Below are 17,292 nucleotides of genomic sequence, written 5' to 3'. Positions count from 1 at the left end.
CTGCTTAAGATATTTACTGATCTGTCAGGTTTCCGATATGCGTCCCCCCCAATGACAGACTCGTTCCTACACCCTTGCCTGTGACTGTCAAGACGCATCAAGCACACTAAATACATTTGCGTGTCGAAATAAAAAAACGACTGGAAAATATGAATATTTCTATGCACAAAATGAACTATATCATATTACAAGAACTGCATGCATTACATTCGCCGCCTTGTACTTTGAACAATTTCATGCACACCGTGTTGAAGAAAAATGTATTAATTATACCGTTTTTTTTGTATTGCACAGCTGATATGTCAGACCTTTTGATAAATGATGTTTGAATGAAAGCGACATGTGAAACATGAAAGTGTACATCATTCCACGTTGTCACATGTTTTCTAATTATGATACATGTTTTGAAATAAATGCATCACAGAAAATCATTGCATTGCCTCTTCATTAAATGTTTATTTTCCAAAGAAATTTTAAAAGTTTGAAATAATAAAATGCACATCTATTTGATATTAATTACAAATAATTCTTATGAAGTTAAAAAAAAACATAGTCTGAGAGAGTTAATATTTAAGATCTAACACCGAGTTAGTGTTACTTAGTGCTAAATGACTAACTCCAGACAGATATTTGACACTTAATTAGAGTTAAAGTACCAACTCTTCAAAAAGACTTAACTCTTTCTGGTGTGGATGCATTTAGACACTATAGAAGTGTTGAAATCAAATCTCACAGAGTTAATTTGGGCCTGCTGGACTTCCTGTGTGTGTTGCTGGGCTTCCTTTGGCATAAATTACTGCAACATTGCGTTGATCAGCCTGTGGTTCTGCGGGTGTGTAATGACAGCAGGTTTCTTTGATAGTGGCCTTCAGGTCATCTGCATTGTTGGTTCTGGTGTTTCATCTATACTTTATAGGTTCTCCGGCCTTTTTACTGGCCAATCAAGCACAATAACACCACTGAAGCACCATTTGGTCTCTTTGGCAGCGTGGGGAGATCCCAAGTCCAGTTCTGGAAAGTAAAACCAACAAAAGGAAGTATGAAGTGCTCTGAAATGTTCAGAAAACACAGCGGACCAACACCGGCGTATCACATGACATCCCAAATCATCACAGACTGAAACATCCCACCACACTTCAAGCAGCATAAATTCTGTGCCTCTCCACTCTTCCGCCAGACTCTGTATTTAATTTGATTTCCAAATTAAATACAAACTTTACTTTCATCTGCAAGCAGGACTTTTAGAGCTGTTACCAAAAGTCCAATTTTTCTCCTCCTTAGCCCAGTTGAGGACAGGCTAGACACAAGGAATGCGATATTTGTAACACTCATCAGTGTGGAGCCTCTTGGTGCCCTGACTCCAGGCCCAGTCTGCTGATTGTGGAGTTCCACCAAATGAATGGATTTCCCTTAACAATATAACCTACAAGCTGTGGTTATTTCGATTGCTTGTGCATCTTTTCCTGCCACTCAATTTTCTACGAATGTGTTGGAATATGTCACTCTATGTCCAACCAGCTTCTATAGCAACAACCTTTTATGACTCCCCCTTGTTTAAGGGCATCAATAACCCAGTTAATGACTTGAGTTTCATTTTCAGAAATGAGTTTTCTCCACGTATGTCTATGATGTAACCAACTCTGAGAGGAACTGTGCACCTTCAAACAAACCTGGTCAATTTAAACATGTTAAATAGTCAACAGTAAATGATGAAACCCATTCAGGGGAGCAGAAAGCAGAGCTGTTCTGTGAGGTGACTTACAAACCAACGTTCTGCCTGCCTCAAACATTTGAAACCCCATGCCCATAAGCTCTGCAGTTATTCATGGAAATTGTGTGCAAAAGTTCAATTTAGTGACTAAGAGTTTGTGTGTGTGTGTGTTTTTCTGCACTGCCCTCAATCATATGCTGCCTCCATAAAGTGGTAGTCATCCATCAAAACTTTGAACCCCCCCCCCCACCTAAACTTAGCTCTGCTCTGTCTCGGTGATATATGGACTTTTCTGGTTTTATAAAATCTTGCATCGTGACGCACAAACGGCAAATGAGAAGTTTTGATACAGCAATTTAACAATCCAGCGGCTTCGCATCCTTCTCCCTGACAAGTCTGGGGGAAATTTCATGAAAAGCTGACCTACTGTATGTGGCAACGTCTACAGGAGTAACACCTTGTCTGGTTATTCAGAAAAGTCTTCGCGATGAAAAAGCCCTTTCTGGTATCCAGTGCCTTGTAGTGTTAAGAGGTTATTTATAGCTAAGTTGTTTAATAAAAAGCTCAGCGCTTTTTATTAAACTGGCTTCCCTGGCTTAAACTGGCTTCCCTGGCTTCCCTCAAAAGCCTCCGGGGGGTTTTGAGGACGGATTACGTCGTCTTCTCAAGTCAAACGCATTCAGACCACTATGAAGGAGCTCCGGCTATTTTGTTCACCTTTTCAGGGATTGTGTGTAGAGAATACGCCCAAGACAGTAGGGAGCGTGTGAGAGCTCTTACATTTTGTTTCCATTCACTCCACCTTCCCTGGTCCTGCCAGCCCCCCAGCGTAGCGAGTCAATGCTAGTGAGGAGAGTCCTAAAATAGAGATGGAAGGACATGGAGTATGCATTTGCATTACCCTAAGAGAGTGACAGAGATGGAGAAAGAAACGAGTGAACGGTGAAGAAGCTGCTCGGTAGTGTCGCCCCTCTGGGCCGTAAAAACTCTCTGATAACATTCAGGCCGAGGAGCAAGGACACTTCTCCTTACAGATGACTCACTGTGAGTACAGTGCAAACAGCAGTGCAGATTGGACTCCAGCGGCAAGGCAAAGGATGCTTTTTGACTGCTACAGCTGAATTTAACAGGGGGAACGAGACGGTATTTTACATACATCAATATTTATAGACAAACTCCAAACGCAAGAAGAAGCCGAAATAGCCAAAATGGATAGAACATCCGAATGGTGCAATTTTCAAATGATTCAGCATGTCACAGCCAGATATGTTTGGGCCGTCCACAGATCACAAAGCTGGAGTAAATTAGAAACGTCATCATCGGTAAGTTTGTTGAGCAGCTGTAACACAAGCACTGCATGTGGAAAAGAAGAGGGGGTGCATCTTGCTTCACCCACTTATTTCTCTTCCATTTAACTCTGAATTTCATGTGTTTTTTCCACATGCCTGGAAAAAATGCACAACTGAAAATTTGTAGATTGTTTTTCTACTCTGATCATGAACAAGATGTTTCCTATAAATCCTCTCGTCAGTTTAATTCTACCTTTACAGCCACGTGCAAATAAAAACGGAAAGAAGTAGAAAACAGCCCTCCGAAGACTGGGCACCAAGAACAGGCTTTAAAAGTAAAATAATATATAATATATGTAAAAAGAGAAAAAAATGTAGATGTATATTGTTACAAATGTTTTACACTGTTACAAAGAACTTATGAAAAGACTGATGACGATGTACCTTTAAAATTATACCACAAAAACAAAGATTTCTGAGTCACATCTGCCTGCAGGTCTAATCATTAAAAACATTTATTATAAGTTCACACAACATAATGAATTAAAAAGACCACAGATAAGGGCAGTATTACAAATGACAGTTGAAATATTAAAGTCTAACATAAGAACATAAGTGGAAACTGCAAATACAAAAAGACCAAAGTTCCTGAATTGATCCACTCAAACTATTTCTGAAACATTGAGAAATAACTTCATCAGTGGCACATTTAATTTTAACCTAAAACAATGCTATTGCGGAGGCCTGAAAATATTGTTCATTCTTTTATAGTATCTTCCATACCAAATCATTTTTAAAAAACTCTATTTGGTCAGTTAGCTGATGACCAGAATATAACTGCACTGTTAGATGAAGACAGCAAATCAGTTCTCTCTGTAATAGAAAGTGTTTATGGCATATTAGAATCATTGTGAAATTACAAGTAAATTTAGCTTTATAGAGCTTAAAATCTCTCCTCGCCTTAAAAAAGCAAACACTGCTGATGCACAAACATTTAATCCTAATTCACACAATATTAAAAAAGAAAAATCTTCAAACATTTTTTTTTTTTGTTTTGTTTTTTTTGTAATTACATAATTACATTGCTATCTCGCAGAAAACATGAGTTAGTATTTAAGGACCCCAGTGGGTTCAATGAGAAGTGACACTTTTTCTCCTTCTTACAACTGCAGCAGACTGAGAAAACCAGGACATGATACCAGCCCCGTTTTCTGCCCTTCTCGCTCCCATTAATTCCAGCATGTGGCTTCAAAAGAGTCTGACCCAGAATAATCACTGTTTTCAAGTCAGGGTCAGCAGACATGTCCTGTAAAGAAAATCAAGACTCTGGTAAGGCAGCACAACACCACTGAATACAACAAGAGCTCTCTGTAACGTCTGAGCCAGACCATCGCATTATCAACACGAACTCAGCGCTACATTAGAAATGGAATTAACTTTACAATTGGACAAAAAAAAATTATATATATATATATATATATATATATATATATATATATATATAATCTAGTCATCGAGCTTATTCTATAATTCTAGTTAAAGCACATAGACATACCATATGCTTCTTAGTTACTTTAATTGTATTTTAAATAATGTTTCATCTTCAGCATTTGACCAGCTCATGTGGTTTGGAGAGCAGGTCATAGTTCTTCCAGCTCGCGCTCTTCTTGTTCAGCAGGTATTTGATAAATTGTTCATGATGTCTTTTAGTGGGAGATATGAGCAGGACCGCAGCCAGATTCAAGCTTTTGATTTGTGTGTGCCCATCTGATAAAAAGAACGAGCGAATGGAGACAGAAAGAGCGAGCCAAAAAAACAAGAAAAACCTGCAGCCCACTGAGCTGGGCTGTAACAACTGGTTGGGATTTTATTTTCAGTTACGTTTTTTGTTTATTTTAACTTCCTTCCCGCGACTGCTACAGGTTACAGCGCTGGGTAAAGGTTAGCAACTCTGATAAAGTATATTAACCTTGCTAAATCTGAAATATCTCTCAGGCATTACTATTATTTAATACTGCAAGTAAACTTGCAATGGGAACAGCAGGAGAGACAGGGTCATTGTAGGTTTCGCGGTACATGAGACATTTCAAAGGATGAAGGGAAAAGCAGTTGGTTTCCTATTAATTCTTTTTGTGACTTTATTGAAAACTTGTCCTCACTTTCCATGGTGACAAGATAGCCTGGCCCCACCCAGCCATGCTTTTCTACTTGAATAAAACCTTATTTTTTTAAAAGTACTTTTCTGATTGTAGACATGGGCAGGGTTAGGTGAGTAGCTATTGTCTTGTAGTGATTTCCTGTCTTATGAAGACTGGTAAATACCTGCTTCACTTTAAAGACTGGCTATGTTGCACCATCCTCCAGCTGTGGATATATCAGCATGTCTGAATTCAGAAGAGAGTATCCCTTTGACTTTCAAGCCACCATTTCAGGCGTATGGCATTTACTGTAGTCATTATTTTAAAAAGTGAACCCAATGACTGATTACAAAAATCTGGACGGGATGGAACTGTGATCCTGATGCAGTTCAGGATCACTGACATTCGGACAATGTAACATTGTGAAAAGCTCTGAGTAAAAGTTAAAAACTGTAAGAGTGATATATTGGCTGTTGTGGGTGATTCCGTTTGTAGCCTGGAGTAACTTTGTAAACAGAACATTTCCAAATATATTGGCAAAACAAAAAACAAACTGCACCCCTGATAGCAGAGATCCACAATGAGTTTTGAAAATGACTATAACAGATTGTCCATCTGTCAACCACCATCTGCATTCAAACAGAGAGTGGAGCGACGGTTATGTTTTGTGTTATTATAAGGGAAGCCATTGTCTCTCTCTCAAAGCATCAATAAGTGGCATTGTACACCTTTGGGACATTCAGATTAGACCATGATTGCATTTCGTAAAGCGGCTTGCACGGCTCAGATCTCTTATACAGAGTGGCAAATCATATACAATCTTCAACTTAATTAACCCAAGATTGCTCAAGTACACGACAGCTATTTTGTTCTTTTTATTCATCAGTTGTTCTGGTGTCACTCCGCTTAGATTTTTCTGCATTCACTGAGGACAAAGTGATCAGCGCCGCACTGATTTTATATAATGTTACCACGTAAATTAGGTTGTACTTTCATAACATGAAAAAAAATATGATCATATGATAAAAGATAGAAGTATGAGTTTCAAAAGATTTCACAATGGATTTTTTTGAACCAAACATGTCTTAAATGTATAATATGACCTTCTTTTATCTAGCATCAAAAAGCAGGGAGAAGTCAAAACTGATTGAACTCTTCTCCTCTTCAACAAGAAAGCGAAAATCCGCAGCAGGAATTAAAGTATTTTGCCCCCAAATATCATTCTTATATTATGTCTCTTTGGAAAGCTGCACTTCTTGTTGACATTTTGTTAAATCAATTTAACAGACTGTTTTGATAGAGTAAATAGAACATGTTAAGAGTATGCATAATGCCAGAAAGCAATTCTCCGCTTTGATGAATGTTCCATCCTAGATATTTATGAATTACGAGGCTACATGACTTATTCAGCCGTGCCGTTTAAAACTCAGTTCAGCTGGCACCTTACCCACAGCGCTGGATGAATATATACTCCCCCTGGTGTCCCTGAAGGAACTCTTAAGTACATTCCTGAAGTGGCCCTTTAGATCGAATCTGCCTCTAAAATCAAAAGTTTTTTTTTTGTTTTTTTTTCTCAAGGAAATTAGATCTCCATTCAGAATAAATGTCTTTTGTGCTACAACCATGTCGACCTCTCCATTCGACTCATGAAGCTTTCTGATGAGACAGGAAATGTCGAGAGTGTATGCAGTATTTTTTTAAGCTTCTTTACGGTCTTTTCAGTCATCCATCAATTTTTAATCAGACAGAATCACAACATCAATGTATATCTGTGAATCCTGAACGGGTAATTGAATTGTTTAAAAAAAAAAAAAATCTGTTATAACATTTGTTTGTCTAATATTAAACACACACACACCTGTTACTCTGAAGATCTACTTACAGACCTTGAAAAGTGCATGGATGCCCTTTTATCAAAAATAAACCAGCAGAAATAACTTACATAACCAGTGAGAGACCTTGACAATTCTAGCAGGCACCGCTGTGTGGCTTGTAATGGCTCCATAAAGCCATTACAAGATTTTAAATGGCAGGAAGGGTAAAGTTTCAACCATTTAAAATCCTGAAACTTTGGTCTGCATTTTTGCTGATAGCTGACTTGTGCCTGGAATGCACAAATGCACCGTGCTAAACTCATAAGACCTTCTCGAGAAAATAAAAGATTTGACTCAGAAGTCCGACACAAAGTTAGCAGACGTTTCTTTGACGCTCCTCCAATTCTGAGCTGAACGTTTCCAAATGTCTGTGAGACAAATTACAACTGTCCAAATGTTCAGAGTCTTTTCTGACTTTTCCCAATGGAAAGTGTTTATAAATCCTGGACATCATTGACGTATTCTGTCTCAGGTTTTTATCAAGTGATCACTTCCTCATCAAAGAGATGGATTTAAACTATCTTTTTGCCCCTGAGAAAGAATGCATTTTACTTTTGCCCCTTTTACTATGCATGTGTAATATTATGTTGTGGCATCCAGATCAATGATTCTGCAGGTGTGATATCTTCAAGGGTATTTTACCTCTGAAGGTAAACCATCAGAGAGTTTTACAAAAGGTCAGGGAGATTTGCAGGGTTTGTTGTGAACTGGAATAATCTTTGCTAAACATACGTTATGTCTGCAGGCTTTGAAGGAAACGGCTGCACGTCACCCATTCAAAAGACAAATTTCATCTCTTTACATAGATAAACATCGTCTGCATGTCTCTTGGGGGTGCAGGAGCTGATCTGGTCTCGGTGGATGTCCCAGTAGCATCCAGATAAACATCACGGTTGGCTTTCCGTGGACTTCCAGAGATTTATGGATTGCCTCTGTGGATCAGGCCACTGGGAGGTAAATAATGTATGAAACCTTCCAAATGTCCCGGCAGTGTTCATCACACACACATTTACACACATAACGAGACCCAGACTTCATCTGAGCCTTTAGGTTTAAGATGGAACAGCTGCTACTATAGCTGCACCAGAAAACAGTTTAAAAGGGGGTACAAAAAGAAAAGAAAAAGTGAAAACAGCAGAAAAATATTGTTGCATTTGGTTAACTACGGGGTCCAAGACGTAACAGCCAAGGCTCTTGCATCATCCCATTAATTTCTCCCACTGCACAATGTCCTCCAGCGCTGTGTATATGACCCACATGCTCAGAGAGATGAGGCTTGGGAGAAACACAGTAAGAAAGAAAACAGAAAAACTGGAAAATTGCTCCAATTATAAAAGCCCTTTGATGTAATAATTCTTACTGTGCCCTGTGCCACAGTCCACATAAATTACCACGCAGAAGCTAAAAACAAAATAAAGCTTTTATTAAGAAGCATTTCAGCCGAGCTGCGAGATTCCGAGTCAGTTAATGGAAATGGGCTTTGACGGATACATCTGGTCCTTCATAGAAGAACTATTGATCCAGCAACAGCTCACTACATTAATCAGGTACAGTATAAGATCAGTGTTGGTAATTCTGTTACTCTGCAGGATGGATGTGCTTCAGTGAAACAGCAACGAGACACACCTTCTCATTCTGCACACACTGGGAAAGATACACTGGGAAAGATGGTAATTACAGCTTTCACCAAAAGTGGCTGGAACAAGTGGCAGGGTTGTTGTTTTTTGGTTTGTTTGTTTGTTTGTTTGTTTGTTTGTTTGTTTGTTTGTTTTTGTTCTTTTGCTAGGGTCAATTGATAAACTGCGGAAAATTTTCATTTGGATCAAACGTCACAGGATGGTATTTTACTGCATAGACAACGAGTGCATGCTGTTTAGGTGTAACATATCTGCCAAACCGAAACTGAAACAGGAGTTGTCTTTGAAGGATGTGAAAGTCAAAACTACCCCGTGACCAGGTTTCATGTCTGTAGCACACCGAAGGATCTGATCCCCACAACCTGCAGGCTGGGAACTGTCAGGGCTGCCAATCAGACACAAGGTTTATCTAACATCAGCAGCACAGTGTTAGCCCTTTGCTGATGCAGTCAAGCTGCAGATTCGGGTCGTTGAGCAAATTTTAGGGTGTGAAGCAGTTAAGATAAACACGGGCGTATGCGGAAGATGAGGCAAAACACTTACAGAAGCACAAATAAGCTGTTCCAAATATTAATGTAAATTAATTCATTAATTTCTGACAGTACGGCGTTTCATTTGAGCTCTACTCTGTTCAGCCTTCTTGTTAGCTGCTGAAAGTTTTGCTTTCTTAAATGCAAAATGAACCAGTTTCCTTCTAAAGGGGAAGTAATATGTATTTTCAAGGCGCATAGTGCCATTTTATAGCATAATCAAGGAAATATGTTACCTTCAGTTGTTATAAAAATGCTGTATATTTCGAACATGACTTAAAAGAAATTTGACTTTGTAATTTAGCACCTTTATATTTACACCTTTACATGTGCTGTCTCTTTAAGAAACTCCTGCTCCTTCTGAAATTCCATCTTCAGAAAGGTGGAGAATGATCTCAGGAAGTCATCACAACATTGCTCCTCCTGCCAAGCGTTTTGCACACCTTGAATGGTTGCCATGGGAGATTAAATGATTTCTCAAACTCGATTCAAGGCAACACTCCAGGTATATTGTTAGTGAGGGAATAACATGATGGAAAAACTCAAAAAAAGTCACTTTCACATTAATCTACCCCTTCTTTTATCTTGGTACTCTTGACTTCACTTTAAACGCCTCCCTGATCCTTAAAATAACCATCACTTCCCTGTAACAGAGACCAAATGCCATAATGATTGTCTGTGAAAAACAACAGACGTTTTGCTTTTCCAACCGTCCGGTAACCAGTGGCTGATCCGATTTCCATCACCTACCAATTTATGTATTACAGACCTGCTTGTTGAACCTTTAGCTTGCTGTCTCTATGCACTACTTTAAATTCAAATGGGTGAAAGTTGTTAGATTGGAAAGTAATTCTGCTCCAAAAGGTCATCAGTGGTTTTCCGATCAGATCACCGTTTCAAACTTTACAGCTCAGCTCCACGCTCTAAGGAACTTTAGAGATTCAAGTCATATAACAAAGCGGGACAACTATAATTTATGATACTGTGCGGTCACAGTGCCCAACTTTAACAGCTGCTGTTATTATTTTTCCCAGGGCTATAAAATCAAACTCTGGCCCTCTCATCTCAAGCATTCAATATACATTTATGTGTTGCAGGGGGTAAAGGAAATCAAAACTGTAGCCGTGATCCAAATCTGGTAATCTAACTTTACTTACACCCGCAGTCCAAGTTAGTGTTGTGTAATTCATGCCTTCCTCCTGCTGCTATCAAAACCTTCAACGACGGATCTTGTTTTCATGCCTCTCTAGACAAATCCTGAAGTTTGGTCAAATGAACCACAGATGGACGCTTCGTATCTTTTGCCATTAGACGGGGACAACCTGTCTTGGTCCGCCTGGATTTGACAGACTACTGAGCACATGGTGTTAGCGACACGCTCTTACAGACACACATGCACACACACACACACGCCTCCAGAGGATAGGATCTCGGAGAAGCAACACAGCCTATTTCACTGCAAATTAGGTTAATCACACTCCAGAGAGGCCCAGTTAATAACCCTCATAGAGGCTATTAAGATGGCACCTAAATCATAGGACTATCTGGATATCTGATGCCCTCTCATAAAGAAACGCCACGTTTGGCACTGGAGTTGTGCCGAAAGCCTAAAAACAAAGAGGCGGGTCACATAAAGTCCATCAGCTGCAGGCCGCTGATGCTGCGCAGTTGCTTTGTGTATTAGGGGCCCTTGTTCATTAAGCCACTTGTATTATTCAAAATTACACCATCAGTCAGATACAAACCACAATTTAGTGTAGCGGTAACACAGCGCATAGAGCACATGCTCCCCGTGAATACTGATATGAGGACATAATGCCTGAGCCTTCTTAGCTCACAAAGATCAGCCGAACAACTTCCTCCTTTTATCAACGTTTGGGTAAATTTAATATTTATCCAGACTGAACATAATTATACACCCCAAGAAGCGGTAGCCTCCGGGAGACGACTCGACAGGAAGAAAAGTCCTTGGGAAAGATAACTGGTGTCTCTGCTGCCCGTTACGTTGTGCAGCCACAGTAATCTGAAGCCTGATAGCATCTCCTGTGTGCTGGTGGGATGAGGGCTCTCTGTGGGGAAGCGAAAACCGTGTGACGTCCATGAAAGATTCAGTGCCGAGGTGTGGAGCCTGGCATAGATGAATGGTGGCCGGTAGACTCAAATTATACACAATTACAGCTGCTTATGTCTTTGGATCGCACGTAAATTTGTCTTCCACTGGGAAAATCTATCATGTATCTAGGATTTTATTTGCAATGAGACAAATTCCAACGTATTTTAACATAGTTGTTCATAAAAATTTTAAAAAAAAAACACAAAGAGATCTAAAACACATTTTCTCACCAACAACCAATTTTGCAGCCATATTTCTACACAAATAACTTAAAGCAACCAGAAGAGTGTTAATAAAAAAAAAAATACTTAGCTATCTGTTAGTGTGCTACAGATCCAGTTCTGTCAACCTAGTTGTAAGCTTCCCTTTAGGCCAAATGGAGCTACAGTTCACACACACACATTACAAGAATATTTTTTTGATTATACGCATTATAAGTAAAAATGTGCAGAAAGCCTTAAATGATATTAACATCATTATCCCAGTTGTATAATCTCAGGTGTAAAATTTGAGACAAACCTTCTCAATGATATTTTTTTTTTTTTATTTTGATATCACAGATGCTGGTACTGCTGCTGCTAATCATCTTGTGCTGCCTCCCTTTACCAGTGGGTCAAATCATAGGTTTCTAGAATATTTTATGGATTTAGAGAAAAAAATGAGGGAGGGATCTTTGACCATTTCGACTCGATCACCCAGAGTTCTGGCTGATCCAGAGTCTGGGATAAAGTTGAGTTTGTGTATGACTGACAATCACTGTTCTCTGTGCTATTTCTTTTGGATCATTATCTGGCAGTAATACACCATATCAATCACTTTTCATTAAGTAAATGGAAGCCGACAATAAATGTAGAATTATCTGGTAATTCAATTAAAAATGTCAAAGGGCCTGTGAAGGAGGTTCACGGGCCCTTTGGAGGAGAAAACGGCGCCACAGCATCACACATAACTACCGGGCCTTTTTCAAACTTAGTTTTACATCAACGCCACCCAGGAAGTCCATATTTTTTGATTTTGTAATGTGGTGGGGCAAAAAAAAAAAAAAGCTTGGTTGGAATGCGTTACAACCAACTGATGGGCATATGAATGGCATCTAATTGCTGGTATGCAGAACTGATAACCCCAGGATGCCTCACTTTACTGCATTTCTCTAACAATAAGCTAGATTCTTGCTTTTACATCCCTTTCCGTCTCTGCATGATGGCAATAAGAGTTCGCAGTTGATTTTTATAATAGATTCCTCCCCCCGCACCCCCACTGAATAAATGCACTCAATCTGAGGGGTGAATTTTTCAGAAGTCAGTGTAAGATAATGAAAATCATTTTCTTCAAGGGGTTTTTGCAGCTCTTTAACAGTGGGTCCACTGTAGCTGTAAGGCTGATTTATGCTTTAAAAGTATTTATACAACCTAATCCTTTTACAAAATCTCGTACTTAATATTAAATGGCAAGAAAGATTATGTTTATTACAATAAGTCAACCCTAGCCAGGGCGTTTACAGGTTGAAATTTTGACAAAGAATAATCACAAAGCCTTTTTAACAGAGATTCTTAATGAGATTAGTTGCCTAGAATCCATAATGATTAACATAATGAATGAACAAATAACAATGCAAAGGTTGTGGTGTGGAGATTTTTTTTTTTAAACTTCCAAAATGTCCGTTTTTTTTTTTTTTAATTTTGCTAAAGCTGTGCTTTTTAATTTACGCCCACATATCTCCACTCTGAGGGCAGGTTGTTCTTTATCTCTTCAAACAGGTACAGTAGCTCTTCCTGCACAACTTCCACTTTTTATTCCACATTATCACACACTTTATGGACAGCAAGAATTTTCCCTGCAGGATCCACTCATCATCACTGAGCGGAAAAAAAAAAAAAAAAAAACACCCAACAAGAACAAGAACAACTCAAGCTTTCAGCTGCCGTTTGAAACAAAGTGGCATAACACGCTGCTGCCGTCCATGACACCAGTTGCCGTTTCTCCAGGCGTTCCTCTTTTTGACGTTCCACATCCCCACCCAACAAGCAGCAGGAAAATCCCTCAACAGGGAAGCAGATCTGTTCCAACTTTGGACCACACCAGATCTGAAACCAATTCATTTCATCATCTTGTGCATCTGCTGCTCTGCCGACGCCGTGCACTGCCATTACCCTGTGAGGTCAGCCTAGGATGTGGAGAGTGTGTCATGCATAATAAATGTGCGCCTGCAAACGGGAAGGAATTAGATATGCCAGGCAGGAATGAGATTCAGCGGGTGTCCGAAGAATCTGAATAACATTAGACTGTTGCTCATTCAGGAGCGCGTCCTTACTCTTATTGGCTACCTTGATGAGGAATGAATGTGGCAAATTTTGGCTTTCGGTCGGAAACTTCGTAGGAAGCGTGAACTACATAGCCCGTTTCCCATCTATCTTGTTCAAAGTCACACTAAACTGAAACACTGAAAAGAATAACAGTTCTGTCAGGTTAACCTCAGAGCCTCTCTCCCACTAGCTTCCATGGAATATTGTTTCCTACCCTTGATAAGCTCAGATCAGTAAAACTGCAAAAGAAACTTTGAGAGCACAAAACTCTGAAACATGTCATGGACATTTACCCTTAAATCGATGGCTTTACTATAATAGGAACGTATAATTACCTTTAATTTAACCTCCATAAAGTTGCCTTCTAATTACTTTATGATTGCATCTTCCCATATGTTTGCTCTCAGAAGTGGGGCGGAGCTGCCAAGGCTAACCTTGAGGCTGTGAGCGCGTGCGTCTGTGACCGCGTGTGAGTCGTTTGAGCTGTGCTGTTGGTGACCCCTAGCGTTCCTGATGTGAACATTTTTAATGTTTCCTCTGAAAAGAAAACATGTTTTTGCCTCAATATTCCATGTTGACAGCACTTTACTGCAAAAAACTGTGCAGCGTGTGAAATATGCTCTTCCCCTTTGCAATTTTCTTTCCTTCGAGTCCTAGCGTGCACATATTTAATTCCGATGAACTCATAAGTTGCCGTGGCGTAGCTTTAAAAACTGAGACGTGTTGTGAAGAGGGGTGTCCAATTTTCGAAAGGATGTGGGTTATTCGAGCGCTAAAGTGGCAGATTTAATCCCAAACACGCTATTTTAATCAGCGGCAAACGTGTCTCACCTGCGCGCAGCGCTCCTTTTTATCCACATCTTATCTCGGCTGCCGAATCCGCCTCAGTCCTCCAGGTATCCTCCCATTTGGACGGCTTTTCACCTAAGTCTGGGGCAATTTCTAGTTTGAAGTGAGAAAAGCACTCAAGTCACGGACCTTACTCCAGCTGTCAACGCCAGCATCTTTGTTTTAAGTCATATCCTTCAGCGTGGCGCACATCGAATTCCTCCAAGAAGGTGACCAAATCCCACTCAAGCGAGAAAAATATAAATAAATAAACAAGCCAGAACAATAGTCAGCTCGCTCAGAAGTTCATCTGTTGTTCTGCTCTCTTCCTGGTAATCAGTTAAAGGCAGAGGCGGGCAGGTGAGCAGGTGCCCTCAAACTTTGCCTCCGCGCAAAAATCCTTCATTCCTTCCCTCCGGCTGAAAGAGCGAGCACATAAGAAGCGGGGAAAACGGGCCAAGTAGTGTGCTTCTTCATCACTGAGCTGACAGTACGTCGCTTACATTGTTGAGAGGCAGATGAACCTCCGAGAAAAAGGAGGGAGAGAGAGAGAGAGAGAGAGAGAGAGGGAAAAAACACAGAGCAAAAGATGAGGATGCACGGATCTTCCAAGTCAGCAGCGCTGGCAGGGGGTCCTCATTATCTCCTCACATCTCTGGAGGTGTTAAGGGTTGAGAATGGGTTTCAGAGAAAGTAAAAAGAAAGGGATGGGGAGGAAAAAATGATGGAAAATAGGCGAAAGTGAAGGAAGGAAGAAGGAGCGCGATGAGGGAGAGTCCTGGAGGATGAGGATTGTTTCTGAGGAGTTGGAGAGAGAGAGAGAGAGGGGGGGGGGGGGGGGATGAGAGCTTGTCATTACAGAGGAGAGGAGGATGGTCCGTCTCCTCCTGCTGCTCCTCTTCTCTCAGACGAACGACCTGCCTGTCGAGCCCCACGTTGCCGTGACGTCACTTGAAAGGCAAATATGTCATGTGCCGGAGCGCCTCGCGTTATGTGGGAGCGCGCGCACACGCATGGTCGTCTGGGCTTGGCTACATGGTGATGATGTGATCGAGAGCACAGAACTGCTACTTGCCTGCACAGGTAGCAGTGTGACCGAGCCGTCATCTGTTTGGTAAATACAATTATGACGTTGTCATTTGGGGGAGGAGGGGAGGTGTTCACATTTTAGTTTTCAAGTAGTTTATGCATTACGCATTAATGGCGTGGATAAAATAAAATAAAAAATAAAAATGACACACGGTTGCAAGATTTCTCAGTCAGATTGGGTGGACTGCATCTGTCAATATCACCTTTTCCGATTTAGCGCTGTGCTTTGACTGGGCCAATCTTGCACATTGTTTCATGTTGGGGTTGTTCCCAGTGTTCAAGACAGCTGCCTTGTTACTTTGTCTTCTCTGCCCACACAGGTACACTCCTCTTACTATGGGGGACTTCTAAAGGCACTTCAGAGTATCTGAGTAAATAAGGCTGAGGACAAATAGACAGTTTTCAGACTTTTTCTGTGAAAACTATGAAACTCATGTAGCATTCCACGCCACAGTTAAACGCTAATTTGTGCTGGTATTTCACATAAAATCCAAGTAAAATATGTTAAGGTTTGTGATTGCAGCAGGACAAAATGGGGGAAAATGTGCTTTTGCAAGGCACTGTGAATTTCATCCATCCATCCATTTTCTGTACACCCTTGTCCCTAGCGGGGTCGGGAGGTTTGCTGGTGCCTATCTCCAGCGAGACGTTTCGGGCGAGAGGCTGGACAGGTCGCCAGTCCGTCGCAGGGCAGCACTGTGAATTTGAAACATCAAATAAATGAGAAATAGCTCTCAGGTTTGACCCAAGTGAAGCAGGGTTTTGTGTGTGTGTGTGTTTTTTTTTTTAAGAAACAAACCTATATAGGCCTATATATCTAAAAAATTGTGTGATCCAGCACAGCAGAATGACCGCTGACAGAAATCAGCCTGGAACGTCCGCTCAATGTCACAGCTGACCGAACCTCAAAGGAACAGAGTCATCGCTCTGCTTGTGGCTATAGCCTGACTAATAAAAGAAAAGAAAAACTTTGTCAGAGGACTGAATGTCAGTCATCCAATGACTGTGCATCCGAGGTGAAGGTATACTGTGATGTTACTTGGCTGGGGCTGCAGCCGGGACTCTGGCCAGGTCAGCAGTGTGTGACTATTGCTCATCAGGATTGATACACCAACCTGTCTAACTGCACAGCAAACTTCAATTGATGAAGGAAAAAAAAAAAAAAACCAAAAAAAAAACCTGTGGAGTCACTGCCCGCCGTCTGGCGTACAAGCATGTGACGCATTAATAAGACTTCGTAATAACATGGACGCATACCGAGTTTTCATTTCGACTCTGTTGGACAGCACGGACTTCAAACTTTATAAAAGTGGTGTTTTTATATTGGTTTTGTGGTTATTTACTTCAAAATAAAGCCAGAAATAAGATCGATCATTTCCGCCTTATTTTGTGGGGTCTAAATGTACCACATTTCGAAACAACCAATAAAAATGTGTTGACGGTCTGTTGCTAGGTAGAATGGAGACACGCGGAAAGAGACGAGGGGGGTGGGGGTTTATTTGGATACGGCAAGAGACTAGGGCACAGTGATGCTGTGGATTTTACTAAGAGTGTTTCGATGGGTTTTTTAGACGATAAGTGTGTTAGTTAGAGTTCGTGGTGTGTGCAGGGTTAGTAGTAGTTTTGCTAGCTATCGCTATATGGCTTTATAGCGAGCGCTGACACACAGAGAAGAGAAAGACTCCACGCCGGGATGGCCATTTAGACCTCGTCTTCAAAGGGTTAAAACACTATCAGCACAAACGACATGTTAAACAAAATTAAAGCAGTAAAAGTTTGG

General features: G+C 40.6%; 1 protein-coding gene across 2 annotated transcripts in view; it reads right to left on the bottom strand.

The window, feature by feature from the left end:
• Positions 1-15,260, bottom strand: part of ajap1 (adherens junctions associated protein 1) — a 73,081-nt gene extending 57,821 nt beyond the window's left edge. The window contains exon 1 of one of the 2 annotated variants that reach the window (XM_015040887.1): positions 14,427-15,260. In XM_015040887.1, coding sequence (XP_014896373.1) covers positions 14,427-14,455 — 29 coding nt within the window. In that variant the 5' untranslated portion in view covers positions 14,456-15,260. The remainder of the gene's footprint in view (positions 1-14,426) is intronic. The other variant, XM_015040888.1, reaches the window with a different exon arrangement.
• Between the last annotated feature and the right edge of the window lie 2,032 nt (positions 15,261-17,292).

The sequence above is a fragment of the Poecilia latipinna genome, unplaced genomic scaffold (genome assembly GCF_001443285.1).
Source record: "Poecilia latipinna isolate Pla-1442-1.1 unplaced genomic scaffold, P_latipinna-1.0 Scaffold532, whole genome shotgun sequence".
Classification (NCBI taxonomy): Eukaryota; Metazoa; Chordata; class Actinopteri; order Cyprinodontiformes; family Poeciliidae; genus Poecilia; species Poecilia latipinna.
The sequence above is the reverse complement of the archived record's forward strand: the minus strand, read 5'-3'. Positions and strand labels throughout refer to the sequence as shown.